Genomic DNA, 23,140 nt, shown 5'->3' on the forward strand with positions numbered 1-23,140 from the left:
TGGTAGTTATCCCTATTCCTTTTTGGAGCATTGTTCCTTTTGCATGGATTCCAATGCATTTACCCACTGCCAAAGTTGAACCAACTGGCCTGTAATTATCTGATTTATCCTATTCTCCCTTTTTTATTCCCCAAACAGGACAAGATTAGCAGGCCTCCAGTCTTCTGGCTTCACTCCTCTGAGCAGGAAGGCTTAGATAAAGATGAGTGAGAGAGCCTCCATGATTTTCCTCCATCCTGTGTGAACTGCCTTTTGTAGTTTAGTGAGCACAAGTTATTCGAACAGAGCAGCCTAGTGCTTGGGGAAGAGGCTGGCAGGCAATAAACAGCAGCGTGAACCTGTCTGGTCTGGGTTAATTCTCCTTCAAGTCTATTGAATTTGCTAAGCGATTGAATAATATTATTTATAAAACGTCTATGACGTACAGAATACAGAACTTTGCTTAAAAAATCCCTGCTCTTTTTCTTGTAGCTCTGCAAATACTTTGTTATATTTAGATCATGTACATTCCTTCTATTCACTAACCTGCAGGGTTGGAAGGTGGAAGTTGCAGGGAAGGGTAACAGGCTTTGCCAGCTGATACTTGGGGTATTTTTGTTATTTTATGTGTCTCCTTTCACAGGAATAACTTGGGTCGTGGGAATCATTGCCAGTGGGTGATGTTAAACTGTGGTTTGACTTTAATATGGTGTATTTAAATAATATATAAAGCAATTGTAAGGGCATGGGAAGTCTTATTGGGTCAACATGTGTTCCAGAATGTGTGTTGGTATAGTTCCGCCTGTGCAGAGGGGTTTCTGCTCCTTTTGGCCAGTTTCCAACAGCTGTCAGATGGGGCCAGTTGTCAGGGGCTAGTATCCCCTCCCCGTATTTACCCATCTGCATTTTATAGTATGTGAAACGGCCTTGGGAAAGTTCAGTTATGTTAGCCTTCACTATTCAGTAGAACCCTTTAGTTTCTGGCTAATTGAGGTCATGGGTTTTAGTTATTTAAGCGACATGCATCTTAACAGTGCCCTTCCAGTGCAATTGTTAGTACATGGAGCATTTCCCTGTAATTGTTTATTGAGTCTCAGAGACAGTACTTTTTTTTTGGATGGTTCTTGCTCTAACAGAAAATAAATAAGATTGCTGGATGATGTATCTGAAAGTGTCTGGTGCTTTAACTCGCCCCTTGTTTGATTGGTGCCTTTTTTTTGCAACCATTTGACATTGTACTGTAACATTTTTCACTCTTACCAAAGGTTGAGAGCCCAACTGATCTAAAAGACTTGAATGCACAAACCTGTCTGGAAGTGAATATTATTCGTGCTCTGTCTGAGCCTTTCAGCATCAAAATGCTTGTCCACGCCATTCAAGTTGTTGATCTAAGCCTGTTCCACTTTCCACCTTTGCTCCATATTTCTATCCATGTACCTGGCTAAATGTCTTTTAAATGTTGTAGCCATCCCAATCACTTCCTCTGACAGCTTATTCCACATACCCAACACTGTCTCTGGAGGGGGGTTGGAGTTGCCGCTACTGGACCCTTTCAATCTTTCCCCTCTCAACTTAAACCTCTGCTAATTTTAGATTCTCCTGCCAGGGGGAAGAAACTGCAACAATTTACCAATCGATACCCTCTGCTGATTGATTTGTGTGTCTTTATAATATCACACCCTCAGCCCCCTATGTTCCGGGGTAAAATGTCCTAACCTATCCAGCCTCATGCCCTCTTGTGAATTATGCTGTTGCAATTTCCAGTTTTTGCTTCTGATAACCACCTCAATTCTGAGTCACACTCCTGTGCTCCCAGGTCTGCCCATGGCCTTGTGCACAGTCCCCGCCCTGACTACCACAGATTGGAGGAACAACGCCTTGGTTTTCCGCTGGGGTACCCTCCAGACACATTGTATGAACATTGACAACTGCTTGCCTTTCCTTTGCCCCTCCCCCCTTTTCCTTGTCCTTCAATTTCTTTCACCCATCCAACCCTACCATCCTCCTTTCTCCATCTATCATCTCCTGCCTTGCCACTCCCCCCCCCCCCCCATCCCCCAATGTTTTGTTCAGACACTTGCCGGCATTTTCTCATAGTTTGATGAAGGGTTCAATCCCAAAATGTCGGTTATGTAGCAAAGGACAAGGTACATAAAGGACACTGTTTGACCTACTGGGCTTCTCCAGAATTTTGGGAAATGCTGTAGACACCATGGTGTCTACAGACTTGTGATTTACTTACGTATTTTTAAGCAGTCAATGTAAAAATGAAGTAATCCATCCTGTATAGTTACAGCAAATTACAGTATTAACTTCTGTTGGTGATCAAGTTAAAACCTTTGAAAACAGTATAGGTCTTGGTGCAGAGGACACTGGCTTGAATAATGAAATGTTGTATCAAATCATCCTTCTGCAATTTTTCACCTCTTTTGCCCTCTCCTTTCTTCCCATGGCATTGATTAATAATGTGCGTAGTTCCACAGAGAAAGGAGAAGTTCATTGGTTTAGTTTATTTACATTCTTCAGAAATTTCAGTATTGCATAGTCAATGTCTTTTGCAACTATTAACTTTCAGGTTTTCTGTTGGTAGAAAGCATCATGGCATACTTACGCGAAGTATATTTTTCAAAATCACTCTGTGCATAAGGTACCAGTAAGGGAAAATGTTCATTAACTTGTCCATTGAATTTATCTCGCTATCACTTTCAGGCATGATTTACCTACTTTAAGCTATTTACCCCAATAAAACATAGAGCTTAAAACATATACATTTATTTTTAACCCTAGAGAGAAATGAATTCACGATGACGGTAACACAACTCCCCAGTGACTTGCCATCTTTGTAAAGTTGATAACTCTGCTTAGTTTATGGGGCCCCTTTCCCATGAAGCAGTCAAATTTAGCTGCTTTCTTCTGTACTTCTCTCCTACTGACTACACAAAAATTGTTTTATAATTTCAGTCTTTTTTTCTCTTTTCTCCCCCCCCTTCTTAAATGTGCTATAGCCTGGGGTGGGGTGGAGGAGATGTACGCCCCTCCCCGCCATTGAAAATGGTTGCCCAAGATGATGGTGAAGGCAGACTAATTGAACTTATTTAAGACATTGAGTACTTGAACTCCAAGGGAGTTGAGCGATATTGGGAGTGGGCAGAAAATATTTTTAGCCAAATGGATCATTTATGATCTTAGTGAAATGATGGCACATGTTCAAGAGGTCAGTTGGCCTGTTCTTGAGCTGCTCCTCCTGTTCAATGCCAAGGAGTAATTTCTGGCAACCAACCCAATTCTACATCCTCTAAATAGTGTTCTCCTGTGCATTCATAGTCATGGAGTTCTACAGCATGGAAACAAATCCATCCTGACCCAAGCTGGTCCAGTTTGCTTGCATTTTGCTGATCATATCTAAAACAGTTAGCTTTTTTTTAAGGTTGTCCACAAAGTTTATTTGCTTTGAACTTTTAGAAGTTCCATATCTGCCCTTTAAATCTAATGGCCCTCCTCTGGACATTTGTCAGAATCCCTTTGTTCTCCTGACATAGGAAAGGACCAAATGCAAGCAGTGTTCTAGATGCGATTCAAACCAAGATATGTTCAGAGTATGATTTTAGAAGGTTGACTACTTTGGGATATTCCGCAGACTGTCAACCTTAGAGTAAGCAGCCAAGTTACTGTCCACGGAAGGAAAACTAATGACAAGGGTGGTATGTTTGGCATAGTGGTTAGTGCAACACCTTTATATCACCAGCGATTGTGACCGGCCCAGGGTTCAAAACGCATGCTCTCTGAGGAGTTTGTACATTTTCCTCGTGTCTTTGAGAGTTTTTCTTGGGGGGGGGGGCTCCAGTTTCCTCCCACCCTTCAAAAAAAACAGTACTTTGGGGTGTAGGTTAATGGGATGCAAATGGGGCGGCACAGTCTCGTAGGGCCGAATTGGCCTGTTACAGTGCTATATATCTAAATTTTTTTTTAATTAAAAATTGTAGCTGAAAAGCAGATTATTGCTTTAAAAACTATTTGCGCGGCCCACTCAACAATCTTTGGAATGCTAAAATACTGATTGTGTATGCATTTGGGTGGGAGGCCTTCAGGGAATGAGATAGGGTAACTTTATCGCTGCAAGGAGTTGTATGCCGCGGCTGCTTTCTTTCATTTGCTTAGGTTTGATGAAGAAATACTTTTTCTCATGCATGCAAGGGGCTGTAATTATTCAGCAGAAGTTGCTTAAGATATTATTCCTGCCTGAAGGTCACATTGTTGACATGCTGAGTTGGGAATGTAAATCACCACTTGCGCATGGAGATCACTGAAGTTGTACTCCTGGGTTAATTAATAACTACAAACTCTACAGACTGCTTTACTAACAGTTCAAGCTAATTCCCATTCATCCTCACAAAAACGACTTGGTCATACCATTATTTAGAAATTCTAGTAGTTTTGAATGGGTTTACAAGTTCAGTTGTGATTTTTTTTCTGGGTGGATTTTAAGAAAAGGAGACCAGTAGAAAACGGAAAACTAATGAACCAAAAGTGGATAAGTGGATGTGCAAATAATTTGTATGAATTGTTTGGCATAGCACTTCTTCTTCTTTGGCTTGGCTTCGCGGACGAAGATTTATGGAGGGGTAAATGTCCACGTCAGCTGCATGCTCGTTTGTGGCTGACAAGTCCGATGCGGGACAGGCAGACACGGTTGCAGCAGTTGCAGGGGAAAATTTGTTGGTTGGGGTTGGGTTTTTCCTCCTTTGTCTTAATGAGGTGTAAAATAGGTTCTCCTGGGCAGGTGAATAGGTATGTGAAAGGTCTAGAACTAATTGACACACCACAAGATATTTTGGATGTTCTGGAGCTTGTACTCCGAACATGCAGCCAGCCATTAGCTGTGACCTCGCATTGAAATTGAAATTGCATTGAAAGGATCAGCATCAATTTGCTCAGATGCACAGAAAAATCCTGTTTAGGGAACCATAATCTGAACCGTTTTACAAAATATTCTTGTGGTGGTGTTAATTTTTCTTACCCAATTGTATAATAACAGATTCTGTCCCCAGTTTTTAAAAGAATTCCCCTGTGATTGTGTTTCTTTAGATGAGCCATTCTCATTGGGGGCCCTCATATGGTCCCCCACACCCTTGTGGGCCCACAGCACATTTAAGTAAAAGCCTGCTTTTCTTTTCATCTTGTGTAACATAAATGTATATATTTTTGTTGTTCACTGTGAAGGGGGCCCATAAACTTTGAGCAGAGTCCAAAGGGGGTCATAGCTGAAAACAAAAGTTGAGAATGGCTGCTCTGGAGCATGACTAGGCTGGCTGTGGCAGGACTCTCATTGATACATATTTTTTTAAAAGTATTGTGCAAGAGGTGAACTTCGGCCTACAAACTGTCTCAAATACTCTCCTCAAATTTGCTCTCCTGTTCCCTGTCTTTGTCTTCCCTTTCCATCACCCTTTTAACTGTAAGTTAAAAGGATATCAAAAAGTTGGGGTGCAGAAGAGATTCACTAGGATGTGACCATGATTGGAAGGCTTGAGTTAAAGCAGGAAGTTAGATTTGCTGTCTTTGTTCACTTTAACCATTCCTTTATAAAATGCTGCTTGGCTTTGATTCAAATTTAAATTGCATCAACATCTCTGCTTTCGAACCAGTGGGCAATATGTGCCCAATGCTTTACCTTGTATTCAAAGCATGTGATTAACTGTTGCTGAGGATCGTTTAATCCTCAGACTAGCAAGAAGTTATTAAGTAGTAAAATGTTGATCCAAGTGCCCATCATTCAGCTCTATTTTGTTGCTCAATATCAGGATCCACATTTCGAAGAACTTTTTTTGTTTTGTCAGTTGCCCTTTGGTTTCTTGAGCCCAGCTGTCGGGGTGTATAAAGCTTCCTTTTGTATGATTGACTGGTTTACTTCATGCCTGACTGACCGTGAGACTGTCCATTGCTTCTTTCCTCCTCACTGCAGCTTTGAACTTTAAATGGCAGTGCTCTGAATTTTCTGCCTGCTGATGAGAAGTTTGTCTCTTTGATATTCCTATTTCCATCTCTCACTCTCCAAGAGAATCTGTGAAAAATGAAGAGTGCAGCTTGGTGAGGAACCCAAATATTTAGTCGATGTTGAGGGATCACAACTGTTTTTGAGAGTTCATTCAAGCTCTTGTTCTGAGCAGGAGAGTAGAAAGTCATAATTGTTTAGGGTTTAGTGTTTTATTAATGTGGATATTAGGCTGGTAGCTTAGCTCAGAGTTAGTATTACTAACAGTACTTTCAGTGGATGTGGAGCTTTTGTAGACACTGGTGGTATCTTTCAGGAGTTGACTGTGACTTGATGTATCAGAATATTGATAGGATAACTAAACCAATGTCAATCAAGTCTGTCCTATCAACATCTCCAGCCTTGTAGTTCTGATTGCGTTCAGTTTCTCTGGACAGGATTGCTTTAACATGCCAACAGTCTTGGCGGGTGGGGGGGGGGGGGGGGGGGGGGAGGGGAGGGGGAGGGGGAAGACTCCCTGACACATGACAATTGAGAAAGATCATTTGCAACCCCACTGAGAGTCCAATCCATTTGTCAGGGATACACATAAGTGGTAGCAACAGTAGAACCCTACCTCCCCATCCCATCCATCCACCTGGCCCATTGGGCACCACACTGCACTTGGGAGCCCTACATTGTGCTCATTGATCCCTCAGAACTGAAGATTCATGTAATACATTTAGTCTGCTGTAAGGCAGACAAAGATTTTCCGTGGACAGAAATTGCCTGCCGCTCCTTACAGGAGAAGAAAGAGAAGCAAAAGTGAGTCCTTTCAGAGACTTGGAATTGCCTCCAGGGCTCTGCAGCCACAGAGACTTCAGTCCATACTATTGACAACCTGAGTTCCAGACCAGATCTAAAACTCTGACATGATCAGGAAGCCTGGATCCCCTCCTGCCCTCAGCAGCCTTTCGCATTCCAATTCTAGACCCTTTCATGTGGCCTGAACACCCCATTGTAAAGCCACATATTCTCCCCCCTTGTGGCTAAAGAAAGTCACCTGAATGCTCTGAACGCACCTCCGAGGCACTGACACCAACCCTCCTTGGGGAGGGATAATCTCCTTCTGCTAAGGCACCTGAATGTGCATCTGCTCCCCACGGTCTTGACGGCCCCACGCCACACGACCTGACAGACACACTGCTTGCCGCCCCCTACCCTACTGGGAAGGGGATGTCGGGGGAACGTCGGGGCGGGGGAGGCCAGTGTGGACTGTCACAGCCTGGCTGGCTGCTCCTGCACCAGATCCACTCTCTGCGGCTCAAAATGTGGCATAGTGGTCTTCCCTGCCCATAAACCGCCACACAGCTGGAACTCTGGGAAGCATGGGAGATTATGGGTAGGGAAGATTGCCATTGCTATACCACATATTTATGACGAGTGGCGCTGTGGCACCAGTCGCCCTTGCCTTCATCAGATCCGGAAGCATTCAGAGGGGCCTCTGGATATGAATCGGCCATTTCAGGTGGACCAGGCAATGCTGCAGCAGCCTTTTAGGGCTGCCATCTGAAAGGTGACTCCGCAGGTTAGGATCTGCTCCTGCCACTGCCCTCAAGGCAGAGGGTCCAACTGAAAGACACCTGAGTGAAGTGAAAGCAGGTCAGCCTCAATCCCAAAGGTATGCTGAAGGATCAGTATTTTCACTTGGTGTCAAGTGACCTTGATCATGGTGCCCAAAAGTAGATTAATCCTTACCTCCAAATTCATTCTAGTTGCTTGAACCTGCATATGGTTTAAACTGATAGGTGTGAGGGGCTGGTATACTGGTGAGATGTTAAAAGGAAATTAGTTTTTTTTCTGCAAGACATAAAAGATCACCAGGTATTGTTTCATTTTTTTACCTTTGTAGAGATGTAGAAACTGGTCCATGTTTTGTAGGGACTGTCAAGGCCAGTTGTGGAGCACCCCTTGTTTTCGGGATGTTTGATGTACAATATATTCTCTCGTGGTTGGGGTGATCACATCGCTTGGGAACTCAGTTTCTGAATGTGCACAAACATCACCAATGTCAGTCCAACAATTGAGGTCAGAGTGGCACTTGGTTGTGGACTGGAGATGGAGACAGGGTTTTCCCAGTTATCCTGCAGATTTGGAACAGATTTGTTGGAGAGGAGGTTAAGTATTGTGGAAAGGATTGAGCTAATGATGTCGCCTTGCTTGACACAGGTCTGCGCTGCGAATGGGTTTGCTGTCGGCCATTTAGTGAAGATTACAACTTGTATGCCGTAGTATACACTGTTTGTCTGCCACCAAGTAGCCAATGAAGAATGGAGACCAATTTATAATCTCAGTGGTGCAGGAGAAGGAAGAATGCAGGGAAATGTAACAGTTCAAGTTCAATTTTATTGTCATAAGTTCCAAGATGCAGTGGTAAAGGTTGCTTTGCAAGCAAACTAGTTAGACATCTCAGTGCACCAAGCAAGACAGTGCAGAGATACAAAGGGGTCAGATGGTACAAAGCAAAGACAGCATAATTTTGCTATAGCACTTTGTTCATTCAGGAGTCTGATAACAGTGGGACAAAAAATGTCCTTGAATCTGATGGAGTGTGATCTTGTACTCGAATCTACTTCCTGATGAGGGGTGTATGTGAAGAAAGTATGGATTGGATATTTTGTTTAATAAATTGGCCAATCAAATGATAACAGGATGTCTTCATGGATCAAGGTGAAGAATAACCAAACTTATCCCTGCACTGGTTTTTTTTGGATCCACCAGAAGCACTGATATGTGCTCATCGAGGGAATGGTAATGGAGGGGAGGGGGTGAGAGTAATCCATTGGGATGTTGTACTTAAGTCTTGGGCAAATGGGAATTGTGGGATTATTATTTTGCATTCTCCTGACAGTGTTTCGCTGCAGCCTAAAAAGATGTGAATGTTGGAAAAGAAAGGTTTTATAAATGAGATGCACTGTAATGTCCCTTGACATTGAATCCCCAGTGGATGATGGAAAGGGCAATGCTGAAGAAAAAAACCCTTATGCATGTTATAAATTAAAATATATTTTGCACACAAGGCTATGTAATGCCCTTGAACTGAAAGGTCAACTGAAGGCTATGAATTTATGGCTCCGTTTTGAAAATCCAGATGTTTTTCTTTTCCTCAAAAAACTTCATCACTTCCCGTCTTTGGAAATCATAGAAAGAACTGAAATCCTTCCTGCTAACTTGTTCTTGAACTTGATCACAGTGGTAGACCAACGAGGGGCACTGCAGTGAAGGACGCACACAGGTGGCAAACTGGTGACTCGCAGGAGAGGAACCTACACAGGCCGCAGGCTGCCGACGGCTTGATGTCAAAGGTCTCACAATAGGCTGTGGGCTGCTGGACACTGGCTCAGAAGAACCAGATTTCGGAACTGGGATTGAAGAGGTTGTGGAGGCAAGGAGGCTCTTGAAGGGCCCCGGGCACTGAGGTTTGGATCTGGGGCTCGGGTTTGCCAATGGTTTGAACTGAACAGGAGTTTTATGCTGTTGCAGTGGCTGTGGGAGCGCCTGAGGTGAAACCATAAGCACTTGGTGACTCTCTGGCTGTAAGGGCCACTGGGCAGTGCGAATGACAAATTTTTGTCTGCCTTTGTCAGAAAGATGGTCAGAAAGATGGGTGGAAGTAATATTCCATGTTAACTTTCAAAAGAAATTGAATAATACCCATGGCTAACTGCTCAAGGCTGAGGGAGAGTGGTGCCAATTGGATACTCCTTTGAAAGAGTCATCACAAGTGTGAATGGGGAGCTGTTGTGTTCCATGATTTTTCCAATAAGGAGTACAGCTGAGCTGTGCCTTGACTCTTGCATGTGGTGTTTTGATTCCACTGCAGTTAACTCCCCTACATAAGAATGTGGAGGAACAACTGAATCTCTCTGTTGAGGTCCATCTTGTTTGCAGTTCTTGATGGTGGGAGGGAAGTCGGTTACACCAGAGCTATGCTCAAGCAGAATTCTTTAATTTTTACTTAATTCTTGGAAAATGTGAGTCACGGTTTTTTTTTCTGTGGGGCTCAAAACACCATGTGCCTTGTGTACAGATTTGTCAGTCTAGGCACTGTATGTTTTATGGGGATTCCTAGCACTTGTCAAATGTTGTTACTTTCAGCTATTGGAATGTATTTAGATGCATAATTCGATAGCCCTTGGGAGGATCCTGTATCAAATGCCTAGCTGAAGAAAGGTTTCCAGTTGAAGGTGTAATGTGATTTTATTCAGCTTTTTAAACTCGCCAAATGTGCTGGACTACACAGAACCAATGACAAATAATTATTTTGGTGTTTTCCCTAGTGGCTTGATTGGAACGGCAGAGTCCCATGAGGCTGCAGAACTGAGGGAGGGTGGCATGTTAGTTTACACCTCCCAGCCAAAGCAACAATTGATCTCTCTATTAGGCTCAGAGACCAAAGGAGACAAGTGAGCAGCTTCAGAGCTGTTCTACCTGGAATCTAACTGGGCACTTCTGGAAAGTGTTGTTGTCAAGTGGGGACATGGCAGATGAATCAGCCACCACCGCCGGAACAGTGTCTCAGCCCGCCCGTCACCTGCCTGTGAAGAGCAGCTGATGGGTTCAGCACAGATTTAAGCGTGTGTTCTAAGCTTCCAGGCAAAGCCAACACATCCCCACAAAAAGCACTCTTTTTTTAAAAAAAAATCTTATTTGTGGTACCAAAGAATCCACAACTTGCTCAATGTAGAGCATGCATTCTCCCCATATAGCATAATCTTGTTATTTTAAGTGGTGTTGCTGTGGGTGTCCTAGTTAGTGCGACGGTATTACAGCGGCAGCAACCAGAGTCCGAATCAGCTGCTGTTCACAAGGAGTTCTCACTATGCCTGTGGTTTCCTCCAGGTGCGCTGATTTCCTCCCACATCCAAAGATGTACGGGGTTGGTAGATTTATTGGTCACAAGGGTGCATTTGGGCGGTGCAGGCTCGTGGGCCAGAGGTGCCTTTTACTGTGTTGTATTTCTTAAAATAAAAAAAAACTGATGTTTTGCGTTCTTTATCTTCATTTAGGACATAGATTATAACAGGAGAGTCCAAAGATCGTAGCTACCCATCACCATCCTCTCGTGTTTAATCCTCATGGCTTTCAAGTGCAACCATTGTAGGGGAAGACACATTATTGCAGCTAAGCTTAGTTATGACATCCTGGGCTCCTGTTTCAGCAACTGGTTGAGTTGTGCCTTTACCCATCATCGTGAGGAAGCATGTAACTTGTTTAAACAGAATGATCATATTGAGCTACCGAAGCTTGTTCTCTTAATCACTTGGCAGTCAAATGATTATTCCTCAATTGGTGGCTCACGGGTTTAATTGAGATCGTCTGCAGCTAAGACAAATATTACTGATACAATAAACAAGCAATGTGAAACAAGTTCAGATATGTTGTCTGAATACAGATATGACATCACATACAACACTGAGGTTCTTTTCCCCCCCTGCAGGCCAGGCAGTTGTAAGTTTGTTGACAAATATTACCACAGAAATTTTCCCACCAAAATGGGCTCTTGTCAGTGGTTTGTGAAGGGGCTTGAGCTTGCTGGCCATCTGCCCTCACCCCACCCCCACCAATGGTCTGTGGGTGTGTTAAAGGCAGTCCACAAAGTTGAATACTTGAGATGCTCTGTGAACGATAAAAGATTTGAGCATCACCTGTCTATCTTGTATACCCAAACTTTTCAAACCGTCCTGATGAGACTGCAGCTGACTCTAAGATATGAAGAAGCAGACAGTGCTGGAAGACTGCAGGCGATTGGCCAAGCATTCACAGTTCACTTTCTACTTGGCTGGAAGAATTGAGATTTTACAAGGAAACTGGTAATGATAAGCACCCTTTGAAGTAGTCACTTCAAATCTGATGTGGAAATAAATGTCAGAAAAAAGCTGACATGTGGACATAATGATAATCACATTGGCAAGTCCTTTTTTAAAAAAAAAATTGCAGTAATTGGACTTGAACGTTGTCTTGAGAGTTTTCTGCACTTTGCACATTAATCGGTTAGCATGCTGCAGTTCTCTAAAGCAGCTATTCTCAACAGAGGCCTGTGGCCCCTCCTGGGGTGGGGGTGGGGGGGGGGGGTGGCGGACAGCACATTTAAGGGATCCACGGACTGAATCATAAAATATTTTAAGTTTTTTTTAATGTAGTCAGTGGGATAGAAGGACAAAAGAAACCAACCAAACTTGACTGCTTCAAAGAGAAGGGGGCCTATAAACTTTGATTAGAGGCCTAAGAGGACCATAGTCAAAACACGATTGAGAATGGTTGTTCTAAAGTATTGGGTCAACTTCGCCCTCCTAGTAAACTACTAAGAGTAGCAAGCAGCCAGACTTGTTGACCATCCAAGTTTCATTGGCTGCAACTTGCTGCCCGTCGCTTGAACCTCCATTTTGTGCATTGTATATGGTGTGACAGAGTATTTAGAGGAGGTTTGGGAGGAATTGTTGGAGCAGCTTGCATTTAAAACACAGAATTTTTGCAGAAAGCCACAAAGTATCGACAGCAGCTTGCCTGGGAGAACATGTGATCTTTGCAGGCAGAGAACAGTTTTGCTCAGAGAGAGGGAGGGCGTAAAACAAAAGCCACTTTCAGGTGGCCAGAATACCCGATTGTAAAGCCATCTATTGTACTCCAGTGCTGCTTTTGGGTGGCCACCTGAATGTGAGAAACCCGGCCAGGAGGAGCACCTACCTAACCCTCCTCCTGTAGGTATAATCTCCAGCTCAGAGAATCTTCCATGGCAGCTGAAAGCAGCAGTAGCTGCCAGGGGTTGGGGCTGATGATGTTGCGGTGGGGTCGTCATTTATTAGTGCAGGTTAACGATATCAGTGGAGCTGTTAAAAGATCAAAGATGATTAAGGTTTCCGTTGGTTTTTTATGCACAGCACACCTATATTTGTAAGTTAAACAAGAAAGTCTGCAGATGCAATATTACTTTAAAGTTTTAATTTTAACACATTAGTATTTAATGGAGGTTCTGAATGGAAGTGTGGACGTGTAGTTGAAACAAAAAAAACCTGGGCACATTCTGTGCCCAAAGGGAGCCGGGATCTTGTCCAGATTAAATTTGTAATTTTTCACAAGATTCAACCTGCTTTCCTTGCCTTTGGGAGGCAAGTTTGAAATCGGGGGTGTGGGGAGATGTGTGGGTCGCTGCTTGCCAGGGAACACCTGGACACCAGATTGGCACAGCCACAGCTTTCCCGCAAAGTTAAAACACATGCGCACGGGAAATAAAATCCTGATATTAAATGCTCAATTTTACCCACTTTCCCTGGTATATGGTAAGTAAGCGGTGTGTATTGGGGGCGAGAGGAAAGATCTCCTCGTCGGCTGAGAATGGTTCTTCTCAAACTTTCCCTCCGGGTAGAGTGATCCCAACAGCTAGCATGGGAAATCTGCCTCCAAGTTCGTGCTGGGGTAAACTGAGAGAACATGTGACAGATTCCATTCCCCTTCGAGACCTGATTGTTGGAGGAAATTCAACTTTTATTATTCATCTTAAAGGTTATAATTTATTGTGTGTGCTTTTTGATTGCTTGTATGGAAGAAAAAAAAATTACAATTCTTTCAACAAAGTTATCATCTGTCCCGGGTGTTGGTGATTGTGAAAGGAAATGCTTGAGTGACAGGCACTTAGAAATGTCGATCACTGATGCGCCGCGGTGGGTCAGGGCAGCCGGCCACCGTGCCGTTCTGGGTGTTTTTCACAGCTGAGGGCCAGGCTCCCCGTTGAAGGCAATGTCAACAGCCGCATTGGAATAAACAGATGTCAACATTGCATGTCTGTTTATGAAGTGCAATGACTGCGAGAACATGAAAATAAAACTTAGTTCAAAGGGAGACACAAAATGTGCAGCGACTTAAAAATGACTCAAGATACAAAAACTAGACAAAACGTGACTGGTGATAGTGAAATATAAAACATTTGCATGGTTAGTGGAGATGAGGCAGGTGTATTTCACAGCATATAAGACCCCCCCCCCACCCCAAACCATCTACACACGAAGGTGACATTTTGTGCACCGAAGTACAAAGAGTTTGTAGGACACGCACAGTGCAATCAGCCTCTTGCTTTGAGGGGAGCGCTGGCCTTCAGTGATCAGGTTCCACGCTGAGCCTTTCATTTCGATGTTCAAGGGTTTTAAACAAAACGTGTTACTTCCTTTAGGCGAAGGGTGGGTGCAGAGTAAGAGAGAGAGAGACATTTTGTCAGCAGGACTGATTGAGAAGGAATCAGTTGCTGATGTCTGAGTCATAATCATTTGCCTATTAAGTTCGAGACTGGTGAACTTTGTAGATGCTAACTTCTGTGCTCAGTGAGATTGGACTGTAATCCAAAGAACTTTTCTAATCTTAAATATACATTACACACACCTGTGCTTAGTACAGGTACACGGTCCTTCATCCGGAACATTTGGGGGACAGTGTGTTCCAAATTTTGGATTTTTCTGGATTTCAGAAAGGCAGATTTAAGCCCACCCGAATTGTGCTGTCCTTCTCCCCCTCTCACCCCCCACCCCCGATTCGCGCTGCTGTCTCTCTCCCCACTTGCCGGATTTTGGAGCCTTCCGGATTTTAGATGTCCAGATAAGGGATAGTGTACCTGTATAGTATTAGAGGAGGGATTAATTAGGTTAGGTAGGTTAAGTAATAAGTTAAAGTTTAATTCTGTTTACTTGTTCAAATATAATTTTAAAACTACTTTTGTTTAAGTAACCCTGTGTTGTAGTGTATATCTATTGGTGCTGGTTTTTGAGATCCTCTGGTCCTCCGTAACAGACACCAATGTAAGGTTGCAGCCATTCAGAAGTACAACAGAGATTTGACTGAGCTGAATCTTTGGAATGTAAATGTCTGAGTGAACACGTGACTTGGGTTGAAGTTATTGCAGAAAATAATTTGAGTATTGACTGGTTAAGTGTTTTTTAAAAAAAGTCTTATTGTTGAAATGAACTTGTTCATGTTCTTGTGCTTTGCAAGATAAAAACAGGAATAGGCAAATTCGTCAGGACCTATTCCACCATTCCACCACCGTTGATATGTGGTATAAACTAAACTTTCTGAATTCTATACATGTTATAGTTGTATAAATGTCTGATCAATAAGTTTTGTTTTACCCCCTCCATTCAATCTGCTCTCGGAGAATGGATTTACTGTTCTCTTACAAACTAGTATGTGACATCTCCCCTAAACTGTCTAGCTGTAATTTTAAGGATACATTTCTGTTCTGTATTCCACCACAAGGTTAAATAGTTTTGAACTAACCATGATGTATTTCTTCTCTCTAATTACAGGTTATTATCAGATGTCAGCCTCCAGGGATCAGTAAAAGGATTGTGGCCAACGTGAATCTAAAATAGGAGTACTGCAGCAGTCGTTGTGGAGTTTTATTTTCTCATTTCTGCATGATCAACCCTGTTTTTTAAAAAAAAATATATATAAAGTTGGCCATTTTGGGATTGGAGATGTTCCTTCTGTACGAACTGGAGAGGACACTGTTGATTTTGGCACTTCTGGAGACTGTGGCATTGGCACACTGGCAGAATGAGCCATTGCAGATCACCAGAGATTTTGACGGCCAGGTTGAGGCCTCCATGCATTCTGTACTGGTGCAGGACACCCCTGCTAAGACTTTCAGTGTCCCTGATGGCTCTGCATACATCAGTCGGGCCTTTACGATGAGAATACCAACAGAAACACTACCTACCCATGCAGTGTTGAAGGTAAATGTAACCTATTCTGCACCATTGTGAGCACAGCAGCTGGATACTCTATTTGGTATTGTGACCACTTTGTTGAAGAATTAAGTAGCGATTTTAGTTTTCAGATTTCGGTCTTCCTTCAGCAAGAATACTCTTCCTTCCCCAATATGCACACAGAGAATTTAATGCTGTGAAAGGTACCCAGATTCAATTCGGCTAGGAGAAGCTAGGTTCGATCTCCATGCCATGACGTGTAGAGACAAATGGTGGCAGGTTGCACATCAGTGTTGAGTCATTAGTTTGATCTCTGGTGAATGGTGCAATAACTAATCCTCCTTCCAGACACGAAGACTTCATGTTTAATCTGGAAGCCTGATTCTAGTGTCTGCATGTGGACCCAGATTTGCACAGATTTCATTGAGTGCCCGAGCTGCCAACCTGCAGGCTGTCTTTTACAGCAGTCCACACTTAGTGACAAGCTTGAATTCACTGCCAATTACAAGTCTGTAATTTTCTTCATGTTCATATTTTGAGTTTTGGAACAATTTGCTTATGTACTAGGGAAGCTTATTTCTGCACTGTCTAGCCTATTCCCTGTTATAAACAAACTGTTTATTCTTAAATTCTCTTTCCTTTTCCATAGAACCAAAGAACAATTACAGCACACTAACAGGCCACCTCAGCCCCTCTAGTCTGTGCTGAATGAAAAAATAAATAAATTTAGACATTCAGCATGGTAACAGGCCATTTCAGCCCATGAGTCTGCGCCGCCCAATTTACGCCCCATTAACTTGCATGCCTGGTACATTTTGAAGAGTGGGAGGAAACCGGAGTCCCCAGAGAAAACCCACGCTGACACAGGAGAAAGTACAAACTCCTTAGATTGCGGGATTTGAAGCCTGGTCCAGATCATTGGTGCTGTAAAGACGTTGCGCTAACCGCGATGCCAACCGTGCAGCCCCTTATTGTTTGTATTTTGGTTTGTCTTGAAGTACATTAGCCCATTCAATGGTGGTTCATTTGCATGGGCTCAGGTATTCAATGCAAACATCATTGACGTGACTGACAAATGCCTTTCATTGTATGAGGAAATTATTGGTAAAGCCTGCAGTTAATGTCCAGCACTAGTTGTGAAGTGCCTGAAACTGTCTGCTCATCATTGAATGGACTCAAACACTGCTGTTATGTCAAAAGAGCAGATATTATTGACTTTGAAAGAGTGGAGATGTAGGTTCAAGGAAGGATGTTGTGTGACTTGGGAAAGGAGTTGCTTAACACCTGCCATTTCTTTCCAGACATTGTTACTGATTTGGAAGGTGTTAACAATTATTATTATTATTTACCATGAACCTGTAAATCAGAAGAAAAATTCCTATCTTTCCACAAACCTGTGTCGATACTCTGTACAAAAGGGCCAACTCAGATCATAGTTTGAACATGAGGCTTTCTTGGTCAAAGGAGGGTTGTGAACAGAGGCTAAACAATTTTCCCTCTAGGGGCTGAGACCAAACTCGGCACTCGTATTTGTTTCAAACTGTGGTTGGTGTCCTTGTTATATTCTTTCTCCTTTTGACTGGAGTGAGTTGTTTCTCTGGTTGGCATCTTTAGCAGAGCTCAGTCCAAATGGGTATTAAAAAACTGTTAGAAGTTGGTGGTGGTCTCAAAGGATGGAAAGATTGTGTGGTGGGGGGGGGGGGGGGAAGGGAGGCATGTCACATGATTATGTTGAGTTAGTAGCGTAATCCCTACTCTCTCTGGAAAAGTTTTTTTAAAAATAATTTAAAAAATACAGAAAAGCTTAAAAGGACAGTGAAAGAAACCGTCGGAAGAGTTGGAGAAAAGAACAGGATGCCACCGAAGAAGGAAAAACATTATTCCAACACTGGAGCTGGAAAAAGAAAAGGACAAGGAGAAATAAATAAGACCTACCTCAAAGAAGGGGCCTGGAGTTGTTCAGAAGCATAAGTAGATTTATATATATTATCCTGAGCCTGACCGCTCTGGGGGAGAACCAACTGAAGAACTGATAGAGGTAGAAGTTGGATCAGACACAGAACAAGGATTCTGAGAGGTTGGTAAAGAAATTTTACAATTGGCTTTGGAGATCAAGATATATGGGTAATCTGCAGCTTTCTCTGAAAGAATTATTGCAACAGATTTTTAGTCATATCTAATAAAGTGACAGAAACTAGAGATGTGACTGGTCAGGTGCAAATGGATAAGAAATTGGAAGCTACAGAAGAAAGAATAAAAGGAAATGAATTTGAAATACAGCAACTAAAATATCAGGTGAAAAATTTGCAAGCAGAATCAAAAATGAAGGAGCACACTTTGGTCAGAAGATGGACACTTTGGCAAATTACAGTAGAAGAAATAACATCAAGATTGCGGAGCTAAGAGAAGGTGGTGAAGGTCAAGATGTGAAGAAATTTTTACAAAGTTAAATACCACAAGTACTGGAAATGGAAGAATTTAAAGGAGATTGAAAGAGCGCATAGAGCTTTAAGACCAAAACTGCAAGAAAGTCAAAACCCTCATCCAATATTAGTTAATTTCCTTCGCTATGGGGTGAGAGAAAAAGTGTTGGAGTTGTCAGCAAAGCAAGTGAAGGCAAGACAAGCCACAATAATCTACAATGGAAACAAGATCTTCTTCTATCCAGATACAAGTTTTGAAATGTTGAAAAAGAGAAAGGAATTGAATGTAGTTAAAAATGTTTTGTGGAAGAAGGGATATGCATTTGTTTTGAGATAGGCTGTTGTATTGAATTTTTTTCTTGATGAGCATAGTTTTTTTCCAGATCCTGATAAAGCCAAAGCTTTTGCTGAATCTTTGCCTGCTAAGATGGGAAGTAAGGAGTGGGGAGTGTAACGGAGTCCAGAGGACCCCCAAAACCAGCAGCAATAGATATGCACCACAACACAAAAGGTGTTTTTAATTATATGAATAAGAAAACAGAATTGAACTTTAACTTATTACTTAACATACCTAACCCACTTAATTCCCCCTCTAATACTAAGTGCAGGTGTGTGTAATGTATATTTAAGAATAGAAAAGTTCTTTGGATCACAGTCCAATCTCACTGGTTGCAGGCTATTCTTGAGGTGTACAGATGTTAGCATTAACAAAGTTCACCAGTCTTTGGTGCTTAACAGGCAAATGGTTACCATTCAGGAGGGTTCTTGCTGGTTTTCAGAGAGAGAGAGAGGGAGATTCCTTTTGTTCCAGGACCTCCACACCTGATTCCTTTCCAATCAACCTTGCTGACGAACCTTGCCCCTTCAGGTTTCTCCAGATGATCCTCTTTCTTTCAGGTCACCTTTCAGACCGCCAGTCTTCTCCTTTGACCAGGCAGCCTTCCAAAGTTTGCCAGCTTTGTCCTTCTGGGACTGATTTCTGTCTCCTCTCTCTCTGTTTCATACCCTCCCTCTCTGAGAGCAGAACTGTTCTCTCCCTGCCTGTAAAGATCACATGCCCTCCCAGGCCAGCTGGATTCTGCAACTTGGTTGCTCTTTCTGCAAAAAGCACTCTGTAAAAGTCCTACCAATATCCTGTGCTTTAAAATGTGAGTGTGCAAACTGCTCTAGCAATTCCTTCCAAACCACCTCGAGATGCTCTGTCACAGGAGGTATACTGTTTGGTTTGATGGTAAAATTGGAAGATTATATGTTTATTTAACTTTTCTTTAATTATAAGGATAGGAAGATAATAATAGGCATTTAAGAAACTGAAGAGTATTTAGTTAGTACAAAATTTGGGGAGGTAAGGGAATGTTTGCTGGCTGCCACCAAATCGTGTGTGGGTGTAGGCTGGACTCGCACTCATATAAATAAGGGCGATTTTAAAAGTATGTTTTTTTTTTCGTGTGCTTTTTTTGGGATGGGTATTCTATCATTTCTTGTTTCTTAACTTTTCTATTTTCCACACATTTGTTGGTATAATAGATCTAATAAAGTACAATGCTATTGATATGCTAAAGGGGGATTTGGATGACGAAAGCTGGATGAGTATGGGATTAATTTTAATGAAAATGATTGGGAAGATTAATTTTGAGTTTTAATGTTAATGGGATGCAAAATCAAATAAAACTTTTTTAAAAAATGGCTTTTAAACAAGAATCTCATTTAGTGGAGAAGGAATTAGATAAATTACAAAGGAATTGGGTGGGTAAAGTAGTGGCAGCCTCACTTAATTCAAAGGTGTGAGGAATTGCAGTATTGATGAATAAAAATCTACCAGTAAAAATAATAAATGTAGAAAAGAATGTGGCAGGAAGTTTTGTTATGGTAGAATGTCAAATATACTCAAAATTGAACCTTGTTGAATTTATATGACTCTAATGTAGAAGATGGTAAATTTATATTATGAAACTGTCAAATGCCAATGGTAAAATTTTGATGGGAGGATATTTTAATTTGACATTAAATTTGAAAATGGATAGATCAGGAAAATATGTAGGAGATTAAGTTCGTAAAGAAGTAAAAGAATTAATGGTAGATATGGGATTGATAGATATTTGGAGGAAAATGGTTATGAATGATAGAGATTATTCATTCTAACATAAGACATATTCACAAATTGACATGTTTTTATTGGCCCCTCAAGTACATCAGGTGGAGTATTTGGCACACACTATCTTGTTATTGTCAATAGTATCTGAGGAAGATAAAATTAGTGGATATAGGTGGAGATTAAATAAGGTATTGTTGAAAAGGAAAGATTTTTGTAAGAAAACAGTTTTTTTATGGAAAATAAAGTTTTGGTAAAGAATACATTTGTTATATGGGATACTTTAAAGGCCTATTTAAGAGGACAAATAATTAGTTATATGGTAAAATTAAAAAAGGATTATTTAAAGGAAGTAGATCAATTAGAAAAGGAAATAATTGATTTAGAGAAAATAATACAAATTAGTCCAAATGAGGAAGAGAAGAAATTAGTGGAAACAAAAAAAAGTCAAGCTTAATATGGTACAAACATATAGAGTTGAAAGAGACATTTTACAAACTAAACAAAGTTATTATGAACTGGGAGAAAGCAGTCATAAGGTTTTGGCATGGCAGTTAAAGAAAGAACAGGTACCTAGGACTATAGGAGCAATGAAAGACAAGAATGATCAGATAGTTTGTCGAAGGAAATAAATGAAAATTTTAGAGAGTTTTATAAGAAGTTATACAAGTCTGCATTACAACATGATGAAATTAAAATAGAGCAATATTTGCAATAAATTCAATTACCAAATTTCTGTGGAAACAATGATCTAATTCCTTTACAGAAGCTGAGATGTGAGGTTCTGAAAACATTGCAAAATAATAAAGTGCAAGGAGAAGATGGTTTTCCAGTAGAATTTTAAGGAACCGTTGGTTCCAATTCTTAGAGATATTAGATCAAATAAGAGAAGTAAATGATGTGCCAGAATCCTTTAAGTTGGCATTGATAATGGTATTACCAAAAAAAGGGGAAGATCCATTACAAACAGCTTCATATAGACCAATATCTTTGTTAAATGTAGATTATAAAATTGTATCCAAATTGTGGGCTAATTGTTTGGTTAAAATTCTTCCAAAATTGATTAATATGGACCAGACAGGGTTCATTACAAAAATAAAGGCAGCAGATAATATAGTGAGATTTTTAAGTTTGATAAATGTGGTTCAAAAAAAGGAAAGCTCCAATGGTAGCAGTTATTTTAGATGCAGAAAAAAGCATTTGATAGATTAAAATGGGACTTTCTATTTAAGGTGTTATATAAGATTGGATTTCCTGAGACATTTATAAAAGGAATAAAAGCATTGTATAGTGAAAGCAGTAGTAAATGGTCAAACATCCGGTTTGATTAGATTAGGAAGGCCTTCCAGGCAGGGTTGCTCACTTTCACCATTCTTATTTGTATTGGCAGTAGAACCGTTAGCTGAAGTGATTCGAGAGGATGAGAAAATTACAGGTTTTGAGATAGGAGATAAAGTTCATAAAATTAGTCTTTTTGCAGATTATGTTATAGTATACTTGACTAAACCTGAAACTTCACTGAATAGACTAAATTAAAGATTAGCAGAATATGGATTAGTTTCAGGATATAAGGTTATGCGGATTAAAGTGAAATTATGCCAATGGTTAATGCAGATTATGCACAATGTAAAAAGTTAGTAAAATTTAAATGGCAAAGTGAGGGTGTGTAATATTTGGGGATAACAGTAAGTAAGCAATTGAATAATTTGTATAAATTGAATTATTTACCACTTTTAAAAAGATTAGAGGAAGATTTAAAAGGATGGAAGGAATTACGAACAATGTTAAAAAGGATGGGTGAATTATGTTAAAATGAATGTTTTTCCTAGAATTCAATACTTATTTCAAACATTACCAATTCAGGTGCCTGCAGGGTTTTTATTTTAGACAATAAGAATATTAGGGAGTTTTTATGGAGATGAAAATCGGCAAGGATTACTATGTAAAGTTGACATGGAAAAAAGATTAGAGGTTTGAGTTTACCAAATTTTAAGTTATTATAAGATAGCTCAATTGAGATTTTTGTCGTCTTAGTATCAAAACGAAGAAAGAGCATCTTGGGTAGATATTGAGATGAATAATATAGGTGAAGAAAGTCCAGACCAAATATTGTATAAATGGAACTATGAAAACTTTAAAGGTAGAAAAGAAGATCCAATTTTAAAACATTTGTTTCAAATATGGAATGGGATACATGTGGGAAGAGGTATAAGGAATTATCAGTTGGCTCAATTGACTTTAAAACGAAATCAACTTCTTCTGTTTACAATGAATTTATTTGACAATTGGTATGAAAAGGGTACACAGAAAATACGAGATTGAGAGGTTCAATTTTTATAACATTTGATCAATTAAAGGAGAAATATGGGATATTCCAAAATACAGTATTTGTATATTACCAATTATGATCATGTTTGAAGAGGAAAATAGGAATGGACTTTCCGGAACATAGTAGTTATAAATCTTTAAATATTAGTTACCTGTTACAACATATTCAAATTGACTATGTATAATAAATTACAAGAAATAAAGGAAAAGAAAGATTTGTATAAAACTAAATTGAAGTGGGAATAGGATTTAAATATACAAATTCAAGAAGAAATGTGGATGAAACGATGTAGAGACAGTGTAACTAATACAATTAATGTTAGATATCAAATGGTTCAATATAAATTTTTTACATCAAATGTATTACACACCCTACAAGTTGAATACATTTAATCTAAATTTTTCTACACAATGTTTTGGATGTAAAAAAAGAGGTTGGTAATTTCTTGCATTCAGTATGGTTGTGTGAAAAGGTTAAGGATTTCTGGAAAGAATTGTGTGTTATGGTAGAGAAGATATTAAAAGTTAAGGTTAAATTCGATCCAAGAATTTTTTTGTTGGGTAAAAGATTTCTGAGTCTAGCAACAGCAAT

At 40.6% G+C, this 23,140-nt stretch overlaps 1 protein-coding gene across 3 annotated transcripts in view; it reads left to right on the forward strand.

Moving 5' to 3' along the window:
• dag1 (dystroglycan 1) overlaps positions 1 to 23,140 on the forward strand; it is a 172,922-nt gene that overhangs the window by 84,566 nt on the left and 65,216 nt on the right. For all 3 annotated transcript variants that reach the window (XM_069939918.1, XM_069939917.1, XM_069939920.1), the window contains one exon: positions 15,304 to 15,732. In XM_069939918.1, coding sequence (XP_069796019.1) covers positions 15,475 to 15,732 — 258 coding nt within the window. In that variant the 5' untranslated portion in view covers positions 15,304 to 15,474. The remainder of the gene's footprint in view (positions 1 to 15,303; positions 15,733 to 23,140) is intronic.

This window comes from Narcine bancroftii, chromosome 5 (genome assembly GCF_036971445.1).
Source record: "Narcine bancroftii isolate sNarBan1 chromosome 5, sNarBan1.hap1, whole genome shotgun sequence".
Classification (NCBI taxonomy): Eukaryota; Metazoa; Chordata; class Chondrichthyes; order Torpediniformes; family Narcinidae; genus Narcine; species Narcine bancroftii.